The sequence below is a fragment of the Urocampus carinirostris genome, chromosome 14 (assembly GCF_059441175.1).
Source record: "Urocampus carinirostris isolate Australia breed hairy pipefish chromosome 14, RoL_Ucar_1.0, whole genome shotgun sequence".
NCBI lineage: Eukaryota > Metazoa > Chordata > Actinopteri > Syngnathiformes > Syngnathidae > Urocampus > Urocampus carinirostris.
This window is the reverse complement of record NC_142362.1, coordinates 32,114,615-32,131,738: the sequence shown is the minus strand read 5'-3', so window position 1 is coordinate 32,131,738 and position 17,124 is coordinate 32,114,615. Positions and strand designations below refer to the sequence as shown.

At 38.4% G+C, this 17,124-nt stretch overlaps 1 protein-coding gene across 1 annotated transcript in view; it reads right to left on the bottom strand.

Moving 5' to 3' along the window:
- LOC148353191 (glypican-6-like) overlaps positions 1-17,124 on the bottom strand; it is a 195,830-nt gene that overhangs the window by 60,545 nt on the left and 118,161 nt on the right. The window contains exons 5-6 of the mRNA XM_088353050.1: positions 8,759-8,889; positions 2,132-2,275 (exon numbers count right to left, since the gene is read on the bottom strand). Of these exons, the coding sequence (XP_088209176.1) occupies positions 2,132-2,275; positions 8,759-8,889 (275 nt within the window). The remainder of the gene's footprint in view (positions 1-2,131; positions 2,276-8,758; positions 8,890-17,124) is intronic.

Here is a 17,124-nt window from a genome sequence, read left to right as displayed (position 1 = left end):
ACGTGGCAGTACATGCATTTCTCAGACTCTCCCGAATAAACTCTTCTCTTTAATCTATTCTTGGAGTCTGGACTGGCCTTTTCTTAGTTTAACTGTTTACATGCTACTCTGAGAAATATAAACTAAAACAGCAGGCGGGGCAGAGCATGACATTGCTCTCCAGCACTCCACCGCAACCTTCATTCCTCCCACCGAAAGTGTTCCGCCCCAGCCAGCATTGTTAAAAGTAAGGTAAAAGCATATAGGTACGGTGGAAATTAAAGCAGGAATGTCAAACTCAGTTTGGCCCTGGGGCCAGATCCAAACTCTCTGTTAACCCTAACCCCAACCCTAACCCTAACTCTGTTCTCTAGTACCCAACCCTACATATACAAATCATGAATGACAAGGAATCTCGTCTAAGCATAACACGTTTATTCACAATAAACAGTTGAGTGAATGCAGCTTTACAACTAAACCAACTCACCATGTAAAACAAACGCAAGTAGGGGCTATGATTAATTGTCATAGTGGTTTGAAATTAATAAAAAGAAAAACAAAGGTTTTTGGCAGAGCACGGTCAATATAATTAGACGACTGTATCTCAGATCTCACTACTAGGCTGGACCTACTAAAACTGAGAGTATATCCCTTACTGCGCTCTAGCCGCTTGAATGAGCTCTTGGTTGGCATTTATTCCTAACTTTTGATAAAAATGACCTAGAGACCCGCTTCTTTTTTGACTTGCCTGGCTTAAGGGCTCCTTAAACTTAGTGAAAAAAATACTTCATAGACAAAATATTTAACTTTCACCATTATTGATGCACCCTTCCTTTAAACGTCTTCGGAATAACATCGTAAAAAGAGTGTGGTTAAACTGGCTTAAACTGCCTTATTTCTAAATACAAGAAACGGCCCCTTAACTTCTTATGGCTGTCATTTTCCCCTCCGGCTGCAACGTTTTAAGCCTTAAGGTTGTTTACGATGCTCAAATTCACGGATCTACATTCAATCCCACAAACGCGCTGTTCTGATAGGAGAGTGCTCCACAACCTTCTCAGTCACAAAGACCTGTTTAATGTTTCACAATAGTCTTCCCCAATAAAAACATTAGTAAGATAAAAAAGTAAATGATAATTAACCTAAATCCACTGTGTAATTACTAGAACACTGGGGATGTCGATGACATAGGAAATGGCATTTGATTTGATCTCATCATCAAACTGTTTTCAATCATTGGACCAGTTGCTAAAGAATGGATAAAACAGAGAGACATACCAGATCTTAAGCCCGAGTTGGGTCAAAAATGTCAATCCCGAGGTTTGGGTTGGGTCGGACTTCTCTCTCACTGCATTTGTTTTATCATCCAACCACCATTGTTCTTTTTTGTCTCTCTGCCTCCTTCTCTCTTAAAGTGCCGCACCCTCATCCAAAGTACGGAGCGCAGAGCAAGGCCCTGACTTAGTGCAATGCAATCTATGGCTATGGCCCGGTCGTGCGAAAGCGCCTGGCCATTGATGGTGAGCCTAGAGAGCCCTAATTGAACTATAACCCCTCTTCCAGAATGGGTGTTGTTAATCTATCAGTGAACTTTTTTGATACGTCGTCATAAGGTAGCCTAGAACATTTGTCTAACGACCGCCTTTAACCTACTAGAGCTTTGTTTGCCATATTTCTGGTTAACTTCTATCCAATTTGGACGCCTGTACTTATGTTACCCGGATGAAGGTCACGTGATAGGAACTATCAATATACAACCGTAAAACTTGGTGTGTAATACGGAGAAAATCTTATTGTTATTTTGTGGGTAAAAAACTGTACAAGCAAAAAAATAAGGAACGTTTTTATTGTGGCCCAGGACCAAATGACCAGCGGCTCGGTACCGGTCCGCCGCCCGGTGGGTGCTGACAACGCCTGTTGTGTTTGCCATGCACACAGACAGGCAGGCGATTGAAAGGCATTTCATGACATGCATCATTCTCTCGGAGTGCGGCGGGTGGGGGGATGTCGATCCCTTAACAAACACCCGATCGATAGATGCGGTGGAATGAATCGGGGGACAGGCGAATCTCTGGCTTTAATCAAGAATGTCAGCAGTGAGAAAGATAAATGGTGTTTACAATCCCCCCTCCTACCGACTCGATGCCCTTACCAGTCGATCCAGGCTAGTCCCGGCTGCCGTGGTGGGACGCTCGTCTGGGTTGTAGGGCCTGAAGCGGGCGTTGAACACATCCGGAACGCCGCGGGCAGGCCTGCTTATTCCTGCCACTTTGGGCTGACCACAACCTTGGAAAGCCTGCAATTACAAAACAAACACGGGCACACGCCGCTATGGATCCAAAATAGTCATGTGGCGTGTGTCAACGAAATGGCTCTATGAGACGGCTCTTTGAAGCGAACGAACATCGCTGCACACAGAACAAGACACAACTATAAACACAGGAATAAAACAAAAAACATCTATAAACACAGGAATAAAAAAAGCAGGGCCCCAGTACAGAGCCCTGGGGGCACACCATTGGTGAATGGAGATTGGTCAGATGAGAAATACTTGAGTTGTACAAATTGAGTGCTGTCAAGAGCCAATTCCCTTTGAGATGCTTTTTTTTCTCTTGTGATTGGTCAATATGCATTTTGACTTTATATTTGTTGAGTATGAAAAAGGTTAAAATCGTTTTGAATATCATCTTTTTTGGGCAATCTATAAATATTTGGTTTATTGTGTTTCTCAGGGATCATTTGGTTGACAGTTAGCTTTTGTAACATAAACATTTTTCAAGTTTATTTATGTTTTTCCTGGTTTATTTGTGTTGCGCTTCAAAATCCATGGCTTTAATTTAAATTTTGTTGTATGTTATTATGTGTATTATTGGTAATATACCTTAGTGTTTTCAATCCATCCGTCCACCATTTGCAATGCTTATCCTTGGTAGAATCGCGGGGGTGTTGGAGCCCATCCCAGCTGTCTTCGGGCAGTGGGCAGGGGACACCCTGATCTGGTCACCAGCCAGTTGCAGGGCACACAGTGAAAGCTAACGACAATCTGGAACGGCCAATTAACCTGACATGCATGTTTTTGGGATGTGGGAGGAAACCGGAGTGGGCAAGCACAAAAAGAACATGCAAACTCCACACAGAGAGGCTGACTTGAACCCTGATCCTCTGCACCGAGGACAATAATTTACCTATTTTTATAGTTTTTTTCTCTCTATTATCTATTTATTTATTTATCTACTCTCTTGTTTATTTGTCTTTTTTTTCTCTTAAGTTGGGCAATGGACTCGGGCACATCATCACTTTTGCTGCTGCTGGACCTTAGTGCTGCATTTGACACAGTGGACCATATTATCTTGCTAGAACGGTTGGAAAAATGGATTGGTCTCTCAGGAAGCGTCCTATTATGGTTCAGATCCTACCTCTCAGATAGGACACACTGCGTTAAATATGGCGAATTGACATCTGAGCCATTTAGTGTTACTTGTGGTGTTCCGCAGGGTTCAGTGCTTGGCCCCCTTCTCTTCAGCATTTATATGCTTCCACTAGGTGATATTATTCGTAAGTATAATATCAGTTTCCATTGCTACGCAGATGACACTCAACTCTATCTCCCGATGGAGGAATCTGCCACACTAAACTGTGGAACTTTGGAGGCCTGCCTCACTGAGATAAAAGAGTGGATGTCACTCAATTTCCTGCGTCTTAACCCTGAAAAGACTGAAATGTTAGTTGTTGGTCCTTCTAAGTCCCGTGACTTATTCTCTAAAACCGCAGTGAACTTGGACAATTGCCACATCACACAGAGTGACTCACTTAAAAATTTAGGTGTCATTTTCGACCCTGATCTGTCCTTTCAAACACATGTGAAAAAAATTACTAGAACCGCTTTCTTCCATCTCCGTAACATTGCTAAAATTCGTCCTATACTTTCTCAGTCGGATGCGGAAATCATAATTCATGCGTTTGTTACCTCCCGTCTCGACTACTGTAATGCACTACTTTCCGGTCTTCCGATGACCAGACTCAAGAGTCTTCAGCTGGTACAAAATGCTGCAGCGAGGCTTTTAACAAGGACAAAAAAGTACGATCACATCACCCCAATTTTGGCTAACCTGCATTGGCTCCCTATTAGCCTAAGATGCGATTTTAAGGTTCTCCTACTACTATACAAAATCATACATGGACTTTCCCCCTCATATCTTTCAGATCTCATCTCCCCCTATGTCCCGGCCCGAAGCCTTCGTTCCGAGAGCGCCGGTCTCCTGGTGATCCCAAGAGCCAAGAAGTGTTCCGCTGGTTCGAGAGCGTTCTCCATCCGGGCACCGGTGTTGTGGAATGCTCTTCCCCCTGAGATCCGATCTGCAACCTCGGTGGAAATGTTTAAATCTAGGCTTAAAACTCATTTCTACTCTATAGCATACGAGTAACCTAATCTTATATGCAATAACTTGTGAAGCCCTTAGAGACTAATTGTGATTAAGGGCTATACAAATAAAAATGACTTGACTTGACTTGACTTTTCCTTGTATTTCATTTTTTTGGCTTTTGTTCATTAATATGTACATTATGTTACAGAACAATCATTGAAAAATGGATAAAAGCAACAAAACAATCTGTTGAGCTGTGGGAACCAAAGAGCTGCCTCTTTTTGGTGAGCCGAGCCAAAAGAGCCAGTCCTCTAAAAAGCCAGAATCCCCATCACTAAACCCAAATGTCTTTATTTTGGGGGGCAGAGGAAACACGGAGAATTTGCAATTGGGCTGAGCAGTGTACGCCACTGAGGTCTAATGGGCTGCATGCTAAGGTAACCACGGTGATGCTGATGGTGATTCAGCTGGCCTGCGGTCGATGTTATTTAAGTTTTATAGCTTTTGGAAAAACAGCTCACATTTAGCATGACTCTATGTGTTGCACGAGAGGGCCTGTGATGAATAGAAATATCTTTACGATATATACTTTTAAAACTTTATTATTAAAAATAAATAAATAAAACCATTCCGAAACTGCTTAAAATTCGAGGGTATTTTTTTAAAAGAGTGTGTATATTTTACAACTAGATATATATAAATAATAATATCTGCATATTATCCAATAGTAAGGTTCATTTCTCTGTATTTTTCCCTTCAGGTATTTTTGGAAATGACACAAACATGTAGTTTGCTGCCTCCGGATCAGGACAACTTGCTGTGGTTGAGCGAATAATGCATTCTGGTGCTCACCAGAAGAACCTGAAGGAGAACGTCCGGCCATCAGTTTGTGACATCAAGCCCAAGCGCTCTTGGATGATGCAGCAGGAGAATGATCCAAAACTGACCAGCAAGTTAACCTCTGAATGGCTCAAAAAAACAAAATGAAGGTTCTGGAGTGGCCACATCTCACTCTGGATTTATATCCAATTGAGATGCTGTGGCGTTGACCTTAAAAGCGCTGTTCATGCGAGAAAACCCTCCAATATGGCAGATTTGAAACCCTTTTGAAAAAGGGTGTGGTAGTAGGTTGAGGAAGTATTAACTTTTTCACATAGGGCCAGATAGGTTTGGGGTTTTTATATGTACATTGTTTTTATTTGTATTTTGAGTTACCTGTTAAATGTTAAAAGACAAAACAAGGATTGGATTTCCCCCCCTATTTTTTGCAAGCCCATTCTGCACTCGGATAAATCCGCACCAACGCTGAGTAGCTCTCCTCATTTACAACCAAAGCAAGATTAATCAGTAATACGATTTTTAAAGCGCTACTTGAGGTTTTAAATCAGTGCAAAACATTTGCAAAGAAGTCCTTGATGCAGTCAGCAGAACTTTGAGGACATTTCTGCTTATGCAGTGTTTCCTTATGTGGGGTGCATTTTATGTTAATGACAAGAAACACAATCTCGAAACTTGAATATGTAGAAATAAATGTATAAATATACAAATACCTGCAAATGCATTCAATATAACTTAATACATTTCAAGTCAAGTCAAGTAACATTTATTTATATAGCCCTTAATCGCAAAAATGTCTCAAAGGACTGCACAGGATGACAATGACACCATTGCCTGATCTTAAACCAACACGAGGGCAAGGAAAAACTCAAAACCTCAGCGTGAGAAATACATTTGAAAAATAAATGACGTAATTCTTAAATCTATTACATACATTGATTTTTTTTTTCATAAATTTGTGCATTTGGTCAATTATTTAGTCATTTATTTATTTTGGTAACTATTGTTCCATTTATTTTGCCATGTATTTTTAAATGTTTTTGGTCATTTGTTTTGTTATTCAAATGAGTAAGTAGGTAAAACTGCCTGAGGTCTCACCTAAAACCGATTTGTTAAACACAAATCAACCAATAGGTGAAAAGCTCAGGCAACTGAGCCTCTATATGAAAAACAATTTTTGGGGACAAAATACCCAACAAAATACATGACGGATTAACTGAATACATGACAAAGTGCATACATATATAACATTTATTTTATATACTATATGATATTTAAAGTCTGTGTTTATTTATTTATATGGCATATATTTGTAGGTGTTTATTTATTTATACACTTATTTTTACATATGGCTGGATCGGTCAACCATATGTTGCAGTTGCAATCTGGTTCCAGTCAGATTTATTAACGTCTTTTTTTATGGCACTGAAACTGCACAGAACCGAACACTGGGAGAATCGTGTTTTCAAAAACGAAAGACGTACTCATGCGTAAGTAGACTGCAATCATTTACGAATGGAAGAGCACAGGAAGGCTGTTGCGAGCGTGTCGCTCAAGACAATGACCTCCATCGGTGAAAAAGGCACCGTAAAATACAAAAATAGCAGGATGCTCTCCTTAAGCACAGATTGCTTTGACAAGGCTGTCATCTGCAGCTAACAAAATAACAAACTCCTGATTTGACTAAATTAAAGTAGAAGGGGTCTCGTGTCATCACACCTTAAGCCTATTTTATTGTGAGACCAAAAAAAAAAATTGGGGTTTTATTAGCCCATGTCAGTGACATAAAAAGGATGATAAAATGTATGAATATTTAAACAAAAACAAAAAAATTCAACGTTTGACAATTATTGTTGAGCATTGGGAGTGATGGACCCATGCGGGGGAAGGAGGAACTGGATGCAGGGGTGCTCAAAAAGAGGGAAGTTATTTAATAACTAAAAGGGAGTACAGAGTGATAATGAAAGGTGTCACGGACCAGGAACGGAGACAGGACCAATTGCGTTTGTTTTACTCAGCTTTATTTAGAAGGAGGAAAGGGCTTGCACCCAAGATTTGGTGATCGTCGGTCACAGGTAGCAGATCGCTGGGAACACGGAAGTGGCACTTCCGTGTCGAGAGCGAGAAAAAACAGGTCTATGGCCGGGGCGGAGGAGCAAAAACGTAAAATGGGTTCAGAAAAGAGGTCGGCAACAGGTATGAGACAGAAAACAGGGCAGGATAGAGTCAGGAGTCGAAAGAGCTGGCCTTGCGTATAGCTAAGATTCACAGACGGTCTGACGCTGGTAACCGGGAACCGGGGGGTTTAAAAAGTAGCAGGGAGCCAATCAGCGCCCAGAGCTGTTGGCGCCAAAGGAACGGGCACAGGTGCCTCGCATCAGTAATCATTACAAAATAGTCACAAAAATGTCTATACAAATCAAACTTGAGTCCAAACTGGAAACTTAGACTAAGGAAATGAAAAATGCCAGGAACAAATAACAAACTAACAAGTGGGCTCTAAACAAAAAAACAAATGTTCAAACAAGAAACCCGATACAAAAAAACAAAAAACAAACCTGGCGTGGCAGTGAAATGAAAATGACCAGACATGTGCCGTCTAAAATATCCTTATAAAGCGTGAGGCCTATTAGGGACTGGAGTGTGGGATGTCCACTAAACAAGCAGAATGTGTGCAAATAAACAAAAAGTACGAGGCTTAACAAACGTGAAGATTTACGATTCATAGTTCTGCCATTTAATGAAAATAAATATTGATTCCAAATTTATATTGCCTGCGTCCCTAACTATTAAGATCTTGTGGTTACCCTAGAAAAAAATTATCAAAGAAATTTGTTTTTATTTTTTAGAACAAAACAGACTGATACAGGGCCTTGCAAAATGATCCCAGCCCCAAGAACTTTAATTATATTGCCATATTTGCTGTACTTTTATGCTCCCTCAATTTTTATATTTTTGGTCGCACAGATCTTCTGGAGATGTGTAAATGTTGTGAAATGTACTTGTACCCCATTCCTGCTTCGAGATTTTCCACAACTTCTTTCTCAACGTGCCTGGTGTGTTCTTTTCTTCTTAATGGTCACAAAGAGGTCTGGACTAAATGGAACAGACAACTTGGAGCTACTACTGGTGGGCAACTGCTACATTTGTGACTTTTGTATTTAAACCATCACAAAGACCTTTCAGAAGTCGCGGTTACAAGACGCTAGCGTGTAGCTAGCTAGCTTCTCTCTAAATCGTTTCCTTGCACTGAAAGGAGTAGTCCTCCAATTTCGTTGTACTTTTGTATAAAGACAATAAACTATTGATTCAACTGCAAATTCTGTTTTAATTTGTAGATCTATGGTTATTTTGTTACAGTTGTATACTTTCAGTCTCTAAGAACATCATCTCGAGGTAAGTTTGCGTGTCACTATCCTTACAACAAGTACATAAATGCACTTTTCTTTTCAAATTGAAAATGGCATCGAAATTGCAATACGTTTTTTGTTTTTTTTTTTAAATCGTGTATCCCTAATATAAATATATTTGTCTCAGTGATCGCTGAGGTGGCATAGTCGAGACAAAACAGCCGTTACCTTGTAAGTGACCTGTGCACTGTTATCTTGCATATTCATGATGGCGTCGGAGATCTTGACGTCGATGGGGTCCATGACCATTTCGATGTTGAAGGGCCCCTCGAGTCGCAGGGCCACCAGCAGCATGGCGTCTGTCATGAGAAAGGGACAATAGTACTTTGAGTGAACAATGAAGCTATTCATGAGAAATGATAGTAAGCTATGACTCAGAAACAACCTCACATATTGTCGCTATCTGCGCTCTCTAGTGCTGTCCAACTAAACGTAGTAAATAAAGGCAGTTTTTTAAATGAGTATATTAACAGCCTCACATTTGAAGTGCTGAACATGCTAATTACTGTAAATTCCGGACTATAGACAGCTACTTTTCCCCCAAACCTTCAACCCTGCGGCTTATTCAGTGATGCGGCCAATTTATGTAATTTTTCTAACGGCCGTCAGCGGCGCTCGAGTACGAAAGGTAAGATTTAGACCGGTGGAATATATGCGCCGAGGAAGACTGCAACTTCATAGCTTGTGCACTAATTAAATTAGCGTAGACATATCCTCATCATGCAAATTGCAAAAAGAAAGGCACATGACGCAACTTTCACGCTAAACGCAATCGAGTAGTCCGATAAAGAAGGAAATAGAGCTACTGCACGTAAACTTTACTTAGCGAGCGTGTTGCTAGCATGTTTTTAAATAAGGGAGCGTGGGATGACGTCTATATGACAAAGTCTCTTTCCCATACTGAAAGAAGACGACTTTGATGACGTCAGTTATAAGGAGGAAGATGAGGACGGTTTACCGTGGTTTCTACATATATGGTATGATTTTTTTTTTTAACAGACCCATTTACTGTGTCGCCAGCGTGTTGCTAGTAGCGTTTTGCTACCCTTCACAGGCACGGTGAAAGTTATAATATTATAATTAAGGCTTTGAAAACTCTGTCGGTGTACCGTCTTTCTTTGTAAATATGTGTAACCATATATAATATGTATTTGCAACTGTATATTTTTGTAATGTATTTATTTTAGAAACTTATTCTGATATGTTTTGCACGAGCAAATGATAAAGATGGGGCGGGGCAAACGCGGGCTGACGGGAAGTGGAGTAAAGGTGAGACGTGTTTGTGGACGCGGCCGACAATAGTGGATATATATTTTTCCCACCCTTACCTTTGGAAATGTACACTTTTTTCCTTGGATTACTTTCAATGGGCACCCGGACTCTGCAGGTCTGCATCAAACCTTTAGTACCGGTATCATTTTCCGTTCATTTTGCCGACTGTGATTTTTGGACTGTATGGGTTAATTTTGTGTTAGTGTTGCATTTTTTCAATGTGGGCGCATGCGGCTAATATACAGGTGCGGCTTGTGTATCTACAAAATCGGTTTTCCTCCCGAAATGTGGTGGGTGCGGCTTATAAACAGGTGCGCTCAATAGTCCGGAATTTACGGTAAATATAATGAAACAAGTTAATGTAGGGAATCATTTCCTGACAGTCTTCTGTTGCGCTAATTGGTTAATCAATTCTAGTTAAAGTAAAGTGTGTTGCACTCCGTGGCTACATAGTATGATGTGGATCACGATAAGGACTGTGTGTGTATTTTGCTTCTTCCATGGCACTAACAAGCAGGCAAAGGGGGCAGGTGTGGCGTCATGAAAATATACTAATATAATTCAAAAATAATTGTAATATGTGATTAAGTACTTAGTCATTACAGACCCTCCCCTACTCACGACCATTTGACTTAAGTAAAACGGTAGATACAAACTTTTTTTTCGGGATGTCGAAAATTATCCGGACATTGCTGTAAGTTAGATTTTGTATTGTGTGCACATTTCCGCTGCTACCGGCGTGTGGCGCTGTGAGAGGTCACCCAGAATCCTACCAGAAGTAAAAAAAAATCGCTTCCTTTTCCTAGTTCGTGTCTAAAGATTCTATACTTTTTATGTCTATACTATCTCCAGCTAAAAATATTAACATTTTTATTGTTTAATACCTCATGCCTCCATTCAATATGGTTGGTGTAAAGTGTAAAGAAGAGTCAAGCCGTTTCTTTTGAAATAAAAGTGGAATAAGAAAGTTTGATGCGGTTGAGAAAATGGTCGGAAGGATTTTTTTTGGCCATTTTTTACCACGGAGGAAGACCTCTTAAAGAGCATCATCTAAAAGTAAGTTGAACTCAACTTTATTTCTCTTTATAGAGCATTTTATTTTTGAAATGTTTATTTTTTAGTACAAAACAATATAGGTTACTTATACAAGCCTTAAACATACTTATACAAAATGTTATAGCACTGAAGCAACTTACGAACAAATTCAACTTACAAACGTACGTCCGGAATCTCGTCCGTAAGTCGGGCAGCGTCTGTATTCAGTGTTAAAGTTATTTCTCATTCAACATCACAATTATCCTATTTTACTTTTTCCAAATTGCAGGTGAGGGGTGAGCCTATCATCCTGAAATATCAAGTCAAAAATATATTAAATGGTTACATTTATTCAGTGTTAAAGTCTTTGTAATTTGCCAAATTTTTACATTACATCATGAATACAGAAGCCCGACGTTAATTTGCATTTTGATTATTGGTGGCTCATTGCTTCGCTGATTTTAAATTGAATTGTTTGTATTCTCATCAATATCTACGTATGGTCGTGGTTGTGCATTTAAACTTAGCCAATGCTAACGTGCAGCTATCCAGGCGCTCTCTAAATCGCTTTCTTAACTGAAAGGAAAAGCCATCCAGTTTAGTTGTACTTTTGTAAACAACAATAATTCATAATATTAATCATTCAACGGCAATTGTGTTTTCAGTGTTTTTAGGTGTAGTCCTATAATTGTTATTTTGTTCCGTGTACTCTCAGTTGGTAAGGATGCCATTTTGAGGTAAGTTTGACCCCTGGGAGCTTTTTTGAAAGTGTGACTTTAACTTTTCACAGGGTGTTTTGGTACCAATTAACCACAATGACCGACAGATTACTGTACTATATTTCTAATTAAAATTATTATTTGAATTGTCTTTATTGTCATTGATATCTACATTGTGAATCATTGTATGCAACAAGCAACAGTATGTATTTTTCTAATTTTTATTTTGTTTTTTGTTTACCTGTAAAATAATTAATGACACATAACATGCTGCCACATATTGATGAATTTTTTTTTATAGTCACTCTGTTCCCTGGAAAAAAGCAAACATACTGAACAATCGTATGCTTTATTTGCAAATATAAAATTGGGTAATTTCATGCTGCACACTAGAAACAGTCTCAAGGCACACTGGTTAATTACTCTTTGCCATAAAAAAATCCATGTAAAAATCAATTGAAAGAAATCCAAAATTAATTCAAAAGAAACAGCACGACCTTCTAAATAAATAAAGCTGATACCCTCACACAGTGCCGTACATTTTATCACACATTATCTTGTGAGTAGCTGCCATCATACCTCCTGGGCACCCAATTATAAGGCATGAATGCCTTCCAGGGTAAATTACATTTTTTTATGTTGATTGACCCCGTCACGTTACGGCGATTCCGTTAGGTGCCGCGCAACTGAAACCAACTGATGAATCATTGGTTTAATGGAAAAGCCGAGCACCTTTCCTACCCGGCTGCGGGCGTAACGGGAAGGTCAACGTCTCGTTAATGTCACCACCCGGACACGAGCTGGAGCCTTATTGAATTCCAGACACTTTCAACATTGCCTGCGTGGATAACTTTTGTTCTGGTTGCCCTTAACTGCACCTTTTTAACCCGTTTACAACCGACATAAGGAAACGATGTACGTAAGTACTGTAAATTTCTAACTACAGAGGGAACCTGATTAAAAGCCACATGCTAAAAAAAAATGTATTCTCGTCCATTTCTTACATTCTAATCCCGGCGCACACCTTGAGTCAACCTTGCCAGGTTTTTGGATCATGTGACCTTTCAAGATGGCGATTGCAATGATGAGCACATACCTATTTCTGTTCGTTTAGAAAAGCGAACAAGGGCTGCGTTGTGTAGAATGTGAGCATAGTAATTTCAGACCTCAACGCCAGGGAAACCATACGAAGGAGAATAGTGCCAACTTGCAACACAGACGTAGAAATCATCTTTGTGTTGTCATTGGTGGCTGCCGCAGTACCAGAACAAATTGCATTCCCTTGTTATCGTTCGTTGTTAATTAAAGGAAACTTCAGCGACCTGACGGAAGAAGTGTAGCGTTTTTGATCGAAAACTTCTACTGCTGTTCAATATGATTTTATTAAATGAGGACTTGATTTGTGGATGTAAAGTTTAAATATTGTGAGTACAATGTAAATGTTCAATAAATCACCTTTAAACTTCTGTTATGTATTTTGTTATATACGGATAATGTTGGCAACAACATTGTCCAAATTTTCCTCAAAAAGGATGAAATAAACGCCTTCAACGCTATGTTCTGTATTTAGAGCGCATGCAAAGTTAAAAAGAGCATCTCGCTGTTTTCATGGAGGCCACCATGAAAAAAAAGAACAAGGCGCACCATATTTAAAGCCACAGTGTTTAAGATGTAACAAAAAAGTAGCGCCTTGCCGAACTTATGGTAATAAAGACACGTGAATCAAACAACTTTCTTCATCAAAGAGCCATCGTCCCACTGTGCGGATGCTGTCCTACAATGAGGGAAAAGCTGAAAATGGGGGAAAATAGAACGCTTTGAATGCGTTGTACAGCCCCTAGGATTTGTATGCTAATGCAAAGTTGGCTCTTTAAATGGCAGTTGTCAGTTGAACAATGGAATCCATAAAGAAGACATTCCCAGACTTGGCCCACTTCAAATGGAAAAATGATGCATTACAACCATGTTTCCCATGAGTGGCCCCTCTCTGCGTGTATTAAGAGAAAAAAAAGAAAAGAACATTTCTTACTCTCTTGAGAACAGATTCTTATATGATTTTGGGACCTTTCACAGAAGAAAATCTAGAGGTTTATCGTACTTGTATAGGATTAAAAAAAAAGGAAAAGTTTAAAAAAAGTCCAGCTTCAGTCAGGATGCATGACTGTTTTATCTTAAACCCATTGTGTTACTGTTTTGCGAAATAAAATACCATGTTTTAATTGCAAGTGTTAAAAAAAAACAAAAAAACAAAAAAAACCCAACAGAAATGTTTACCCTGATTGGTCTATTCACCTTGCTTCTGTTTTTAATACTGGAATCCTGCGAAGAAGATTGTATGGGATGCCAGGTACTTTTATTATTATACCTCATTGTTGTTTGATATTTTGACTATTGTCCACTGTTTTACATCACTGTAACTTTTGGCCAATGTTTTATGACTTCACACCCTTTATGAAGGATCTAATTTTTGTAACCTCGGATATTTAATAAAAAGAAAGGGCTCAGGATATGACCTTTTCAAAAGACTGGAATTTTACATATTGATGGTAATTTGTATAGTTCTCTCCTGTTATCCTTGCAAGGTCAAAATCCATTGTGTTCTTTCTCTTCCTATTTTGAGGGTCTGGTAAACTAAATTGTGTTTCTTCTAAAATAACAAGTAAATAAATAAGTTCAACTGCCTTGTATGACAAATGGTTTATTTTGGGGGATTTTAGCGGGAAATTATTTTCATTAAAAGGAAAAAAATTATGTAACGCTTGAACAAGTTTGCTCATTTTAAAGATAATTTTTTTTAATTTTGAAGAAGAAATAAGCGACAATGTGGGACAATATTTACTTCTGATACTTTTTCTTATATTAAGGGATAAATGTTTTATCATGGTATTACATAAATAAAATAAAAGATTATAAAATAAGAAAAAAACTACATTTCGTTAAATTTGCTTATTCTATGGATATTTCCTCTCATTTTATTACATAAAAAAAGAACAATGAATAAAAAAAAATACACTTTTACTTTTTTCTAATTTTGAATTTTTCCTCCAACGATGTAACGTTTGGGGGGATTATTTTTGTCAGAACTGGTACAAGCAGGGGACCAAATGCGTAACGTTTCTCACAATGCTTTATTAAGGGATCGGGCGACAGGAAACATACATCAATACAGGAAACAGAAATGGGCAAGATACGGGTAGACAGGACAGGAGAACGGAGCTTGGATTGGAGATCGATACAGGAAACAGAATCAGAATACGGGTAGCCGGGACAGAAGAACGGAGCTTGGATCAAGGATCGATACACGTAACAGAATAAGGATACAGGTAGCCGGGGCAGGAGACTGGAGCCTGGATCGGGGATCAAAACGGGAAACAGAATCAGGATACAGGTAGCCGGGACAGGAGAATCGAGCTTGGATCGGGGATCGATACGGGAAACAGAATCAGGATACGGGTAGCCGGGACAGGAGAACGGAGTTTGGATCAGGGATCGATCTAATACAATCTTATAATATTATTGTTGGCCTGGGAAAATTTAGGGTGACTCAGAAAGCCCAATTATTTTTCCATGTTTTTAATTACATCAATAACTGTTTCTATAACATTATATGTCTTATACACTTTGGTCGCCCTAATGCCGTGCATCCCTAATATTTAGTTGGGTATAGTGGCGTAATGTTAAAGTGAAGGCATTGGACAAAAAAAGTCAACACAAATATTGAGGTCAAAACCAGTCTTAAAGATTATAAAAAAGATAAGACAACAGACCATACTTTAACCGCACAGAAAAAACACAAGCAATGGATAGTTAGCAAACAGTCATTCATTTTGGTGTAACCAGGAAAATATTCCATTGCAGTAATGTGATGGTTTAGTTGCTTTTGAGAAATATGACAGATCCAAAGACCAAAATCTGTACTTTCAGCGCCAACTTGCGGAAATGTGGTATTTGGTTATGGTTCTGGATCCAGAATAAAAGTACATGGCTCAACACATGTAAGCGGCTGGACTGCAGTTATCGCCTTGGGAATAAATTGCAAGTCTGAGACAGCAATGATTTCAAAACTGAAACATTTGGAGACCCAAAAAGCCAAAGAAGAAGCCAAAACAAAGAGACGCATCCTTATTTTGACGAGTCCAACATTTTCCAGAACAGTCGTACAAAGTTGGAAGCTACTTTTTGTCAAGGGCATTCACATAAAAATCTATGAACTTACAAAGATAGATAGATAGATAGATAGATAGATAGATAGATAGATAGATAGATAGATAGATAGATAGATAGATAGATAGATAGATAGATAGATAGATAGATAGATAGATAGATAGATAGATAGATAGATAGATAGATAGATAGATAGATAGATAGATAGATAGATAGATAGATAGATAGATAGATAGATAGATAGATAGATAGATAGATAGATAGATAGATAGATAGATAGATAGATAGATAGATAGATAGATAGATAGATAGATAGATAGATAGATAGATAGATAGATAGTTAGTTAGTTTACGTAAAGATATAAATAATACATATAAAGTTAACATAAGTGTCTAGTAAACGAAGTCTCTGAAAATGGATGCTGTACAATATTGCAAAGGAATTGTGAGAATAATATAATGTACAAATATATGCATGTGCAGTAGTAGGTAGATAATAATAGTTATGAGTACTGTACATAGGAGATTTAAGAAATGGATCAGCGGAGGATCTTTTACAATAGATCAGGAGATATATTTTAGAACTCTCTCCTTAATTCGAGTGTCTACTAAAAATAAACTTATCACTAAGCCAAATTAAATAAAGAACTCAAGAAAAATGTATAAACTAATATACTGACCTGAATTGATTAAAGAGGTTTCTATTGTTCCACTAAAAAAAACCTTATTTAATATTTTTATATTTTTTAGTATTTATACTTTCAAATTTCCTAAGAAATTACAACGATTCAGTACTGATGAACTAGTTTTAGTTTTGGTACATTGAGTACCCTAATCAACCAATCGAAGGTGTACTATATGCCCTGGAAAAAAAATGCAATGATTTGTTAAATTTGCTCAATTTTTGTTTTTCAATAAAATCATGTACATCCAATTAGAGGTGCACCAAACATGCGGATCACAGATCTCTTAAAAATCCCACTTGGCAATCTAAATTCAAACAAATCTAGATCGGGCAAAGTGAGCTGTCACCTTTCCAAATTTGGGTTGATAAAGGTGGGGTACACTGTTTGAAGTGTCTTTAAAAAGTTGAAAGTAAAATATTTTCGCTATTAAGTATGCGTTAGCAATGCCCAACTGAGTTCAAAGAGCCCTTATCCTGTATTTTCTAATGCGTCTATCTGCTTTATCTATTATGCGTTACTCTCCCGCCATCTTCTTGCTCAAAGTCATGATTGCAGCCTTAAGTTTTTAAATCCCACAACCCACGTTTAAAAGAGAAAATGTTTTACTTTCAACTTTTTACCTCAAACGATGCACCCCACCTTAAGACAATGAACACTA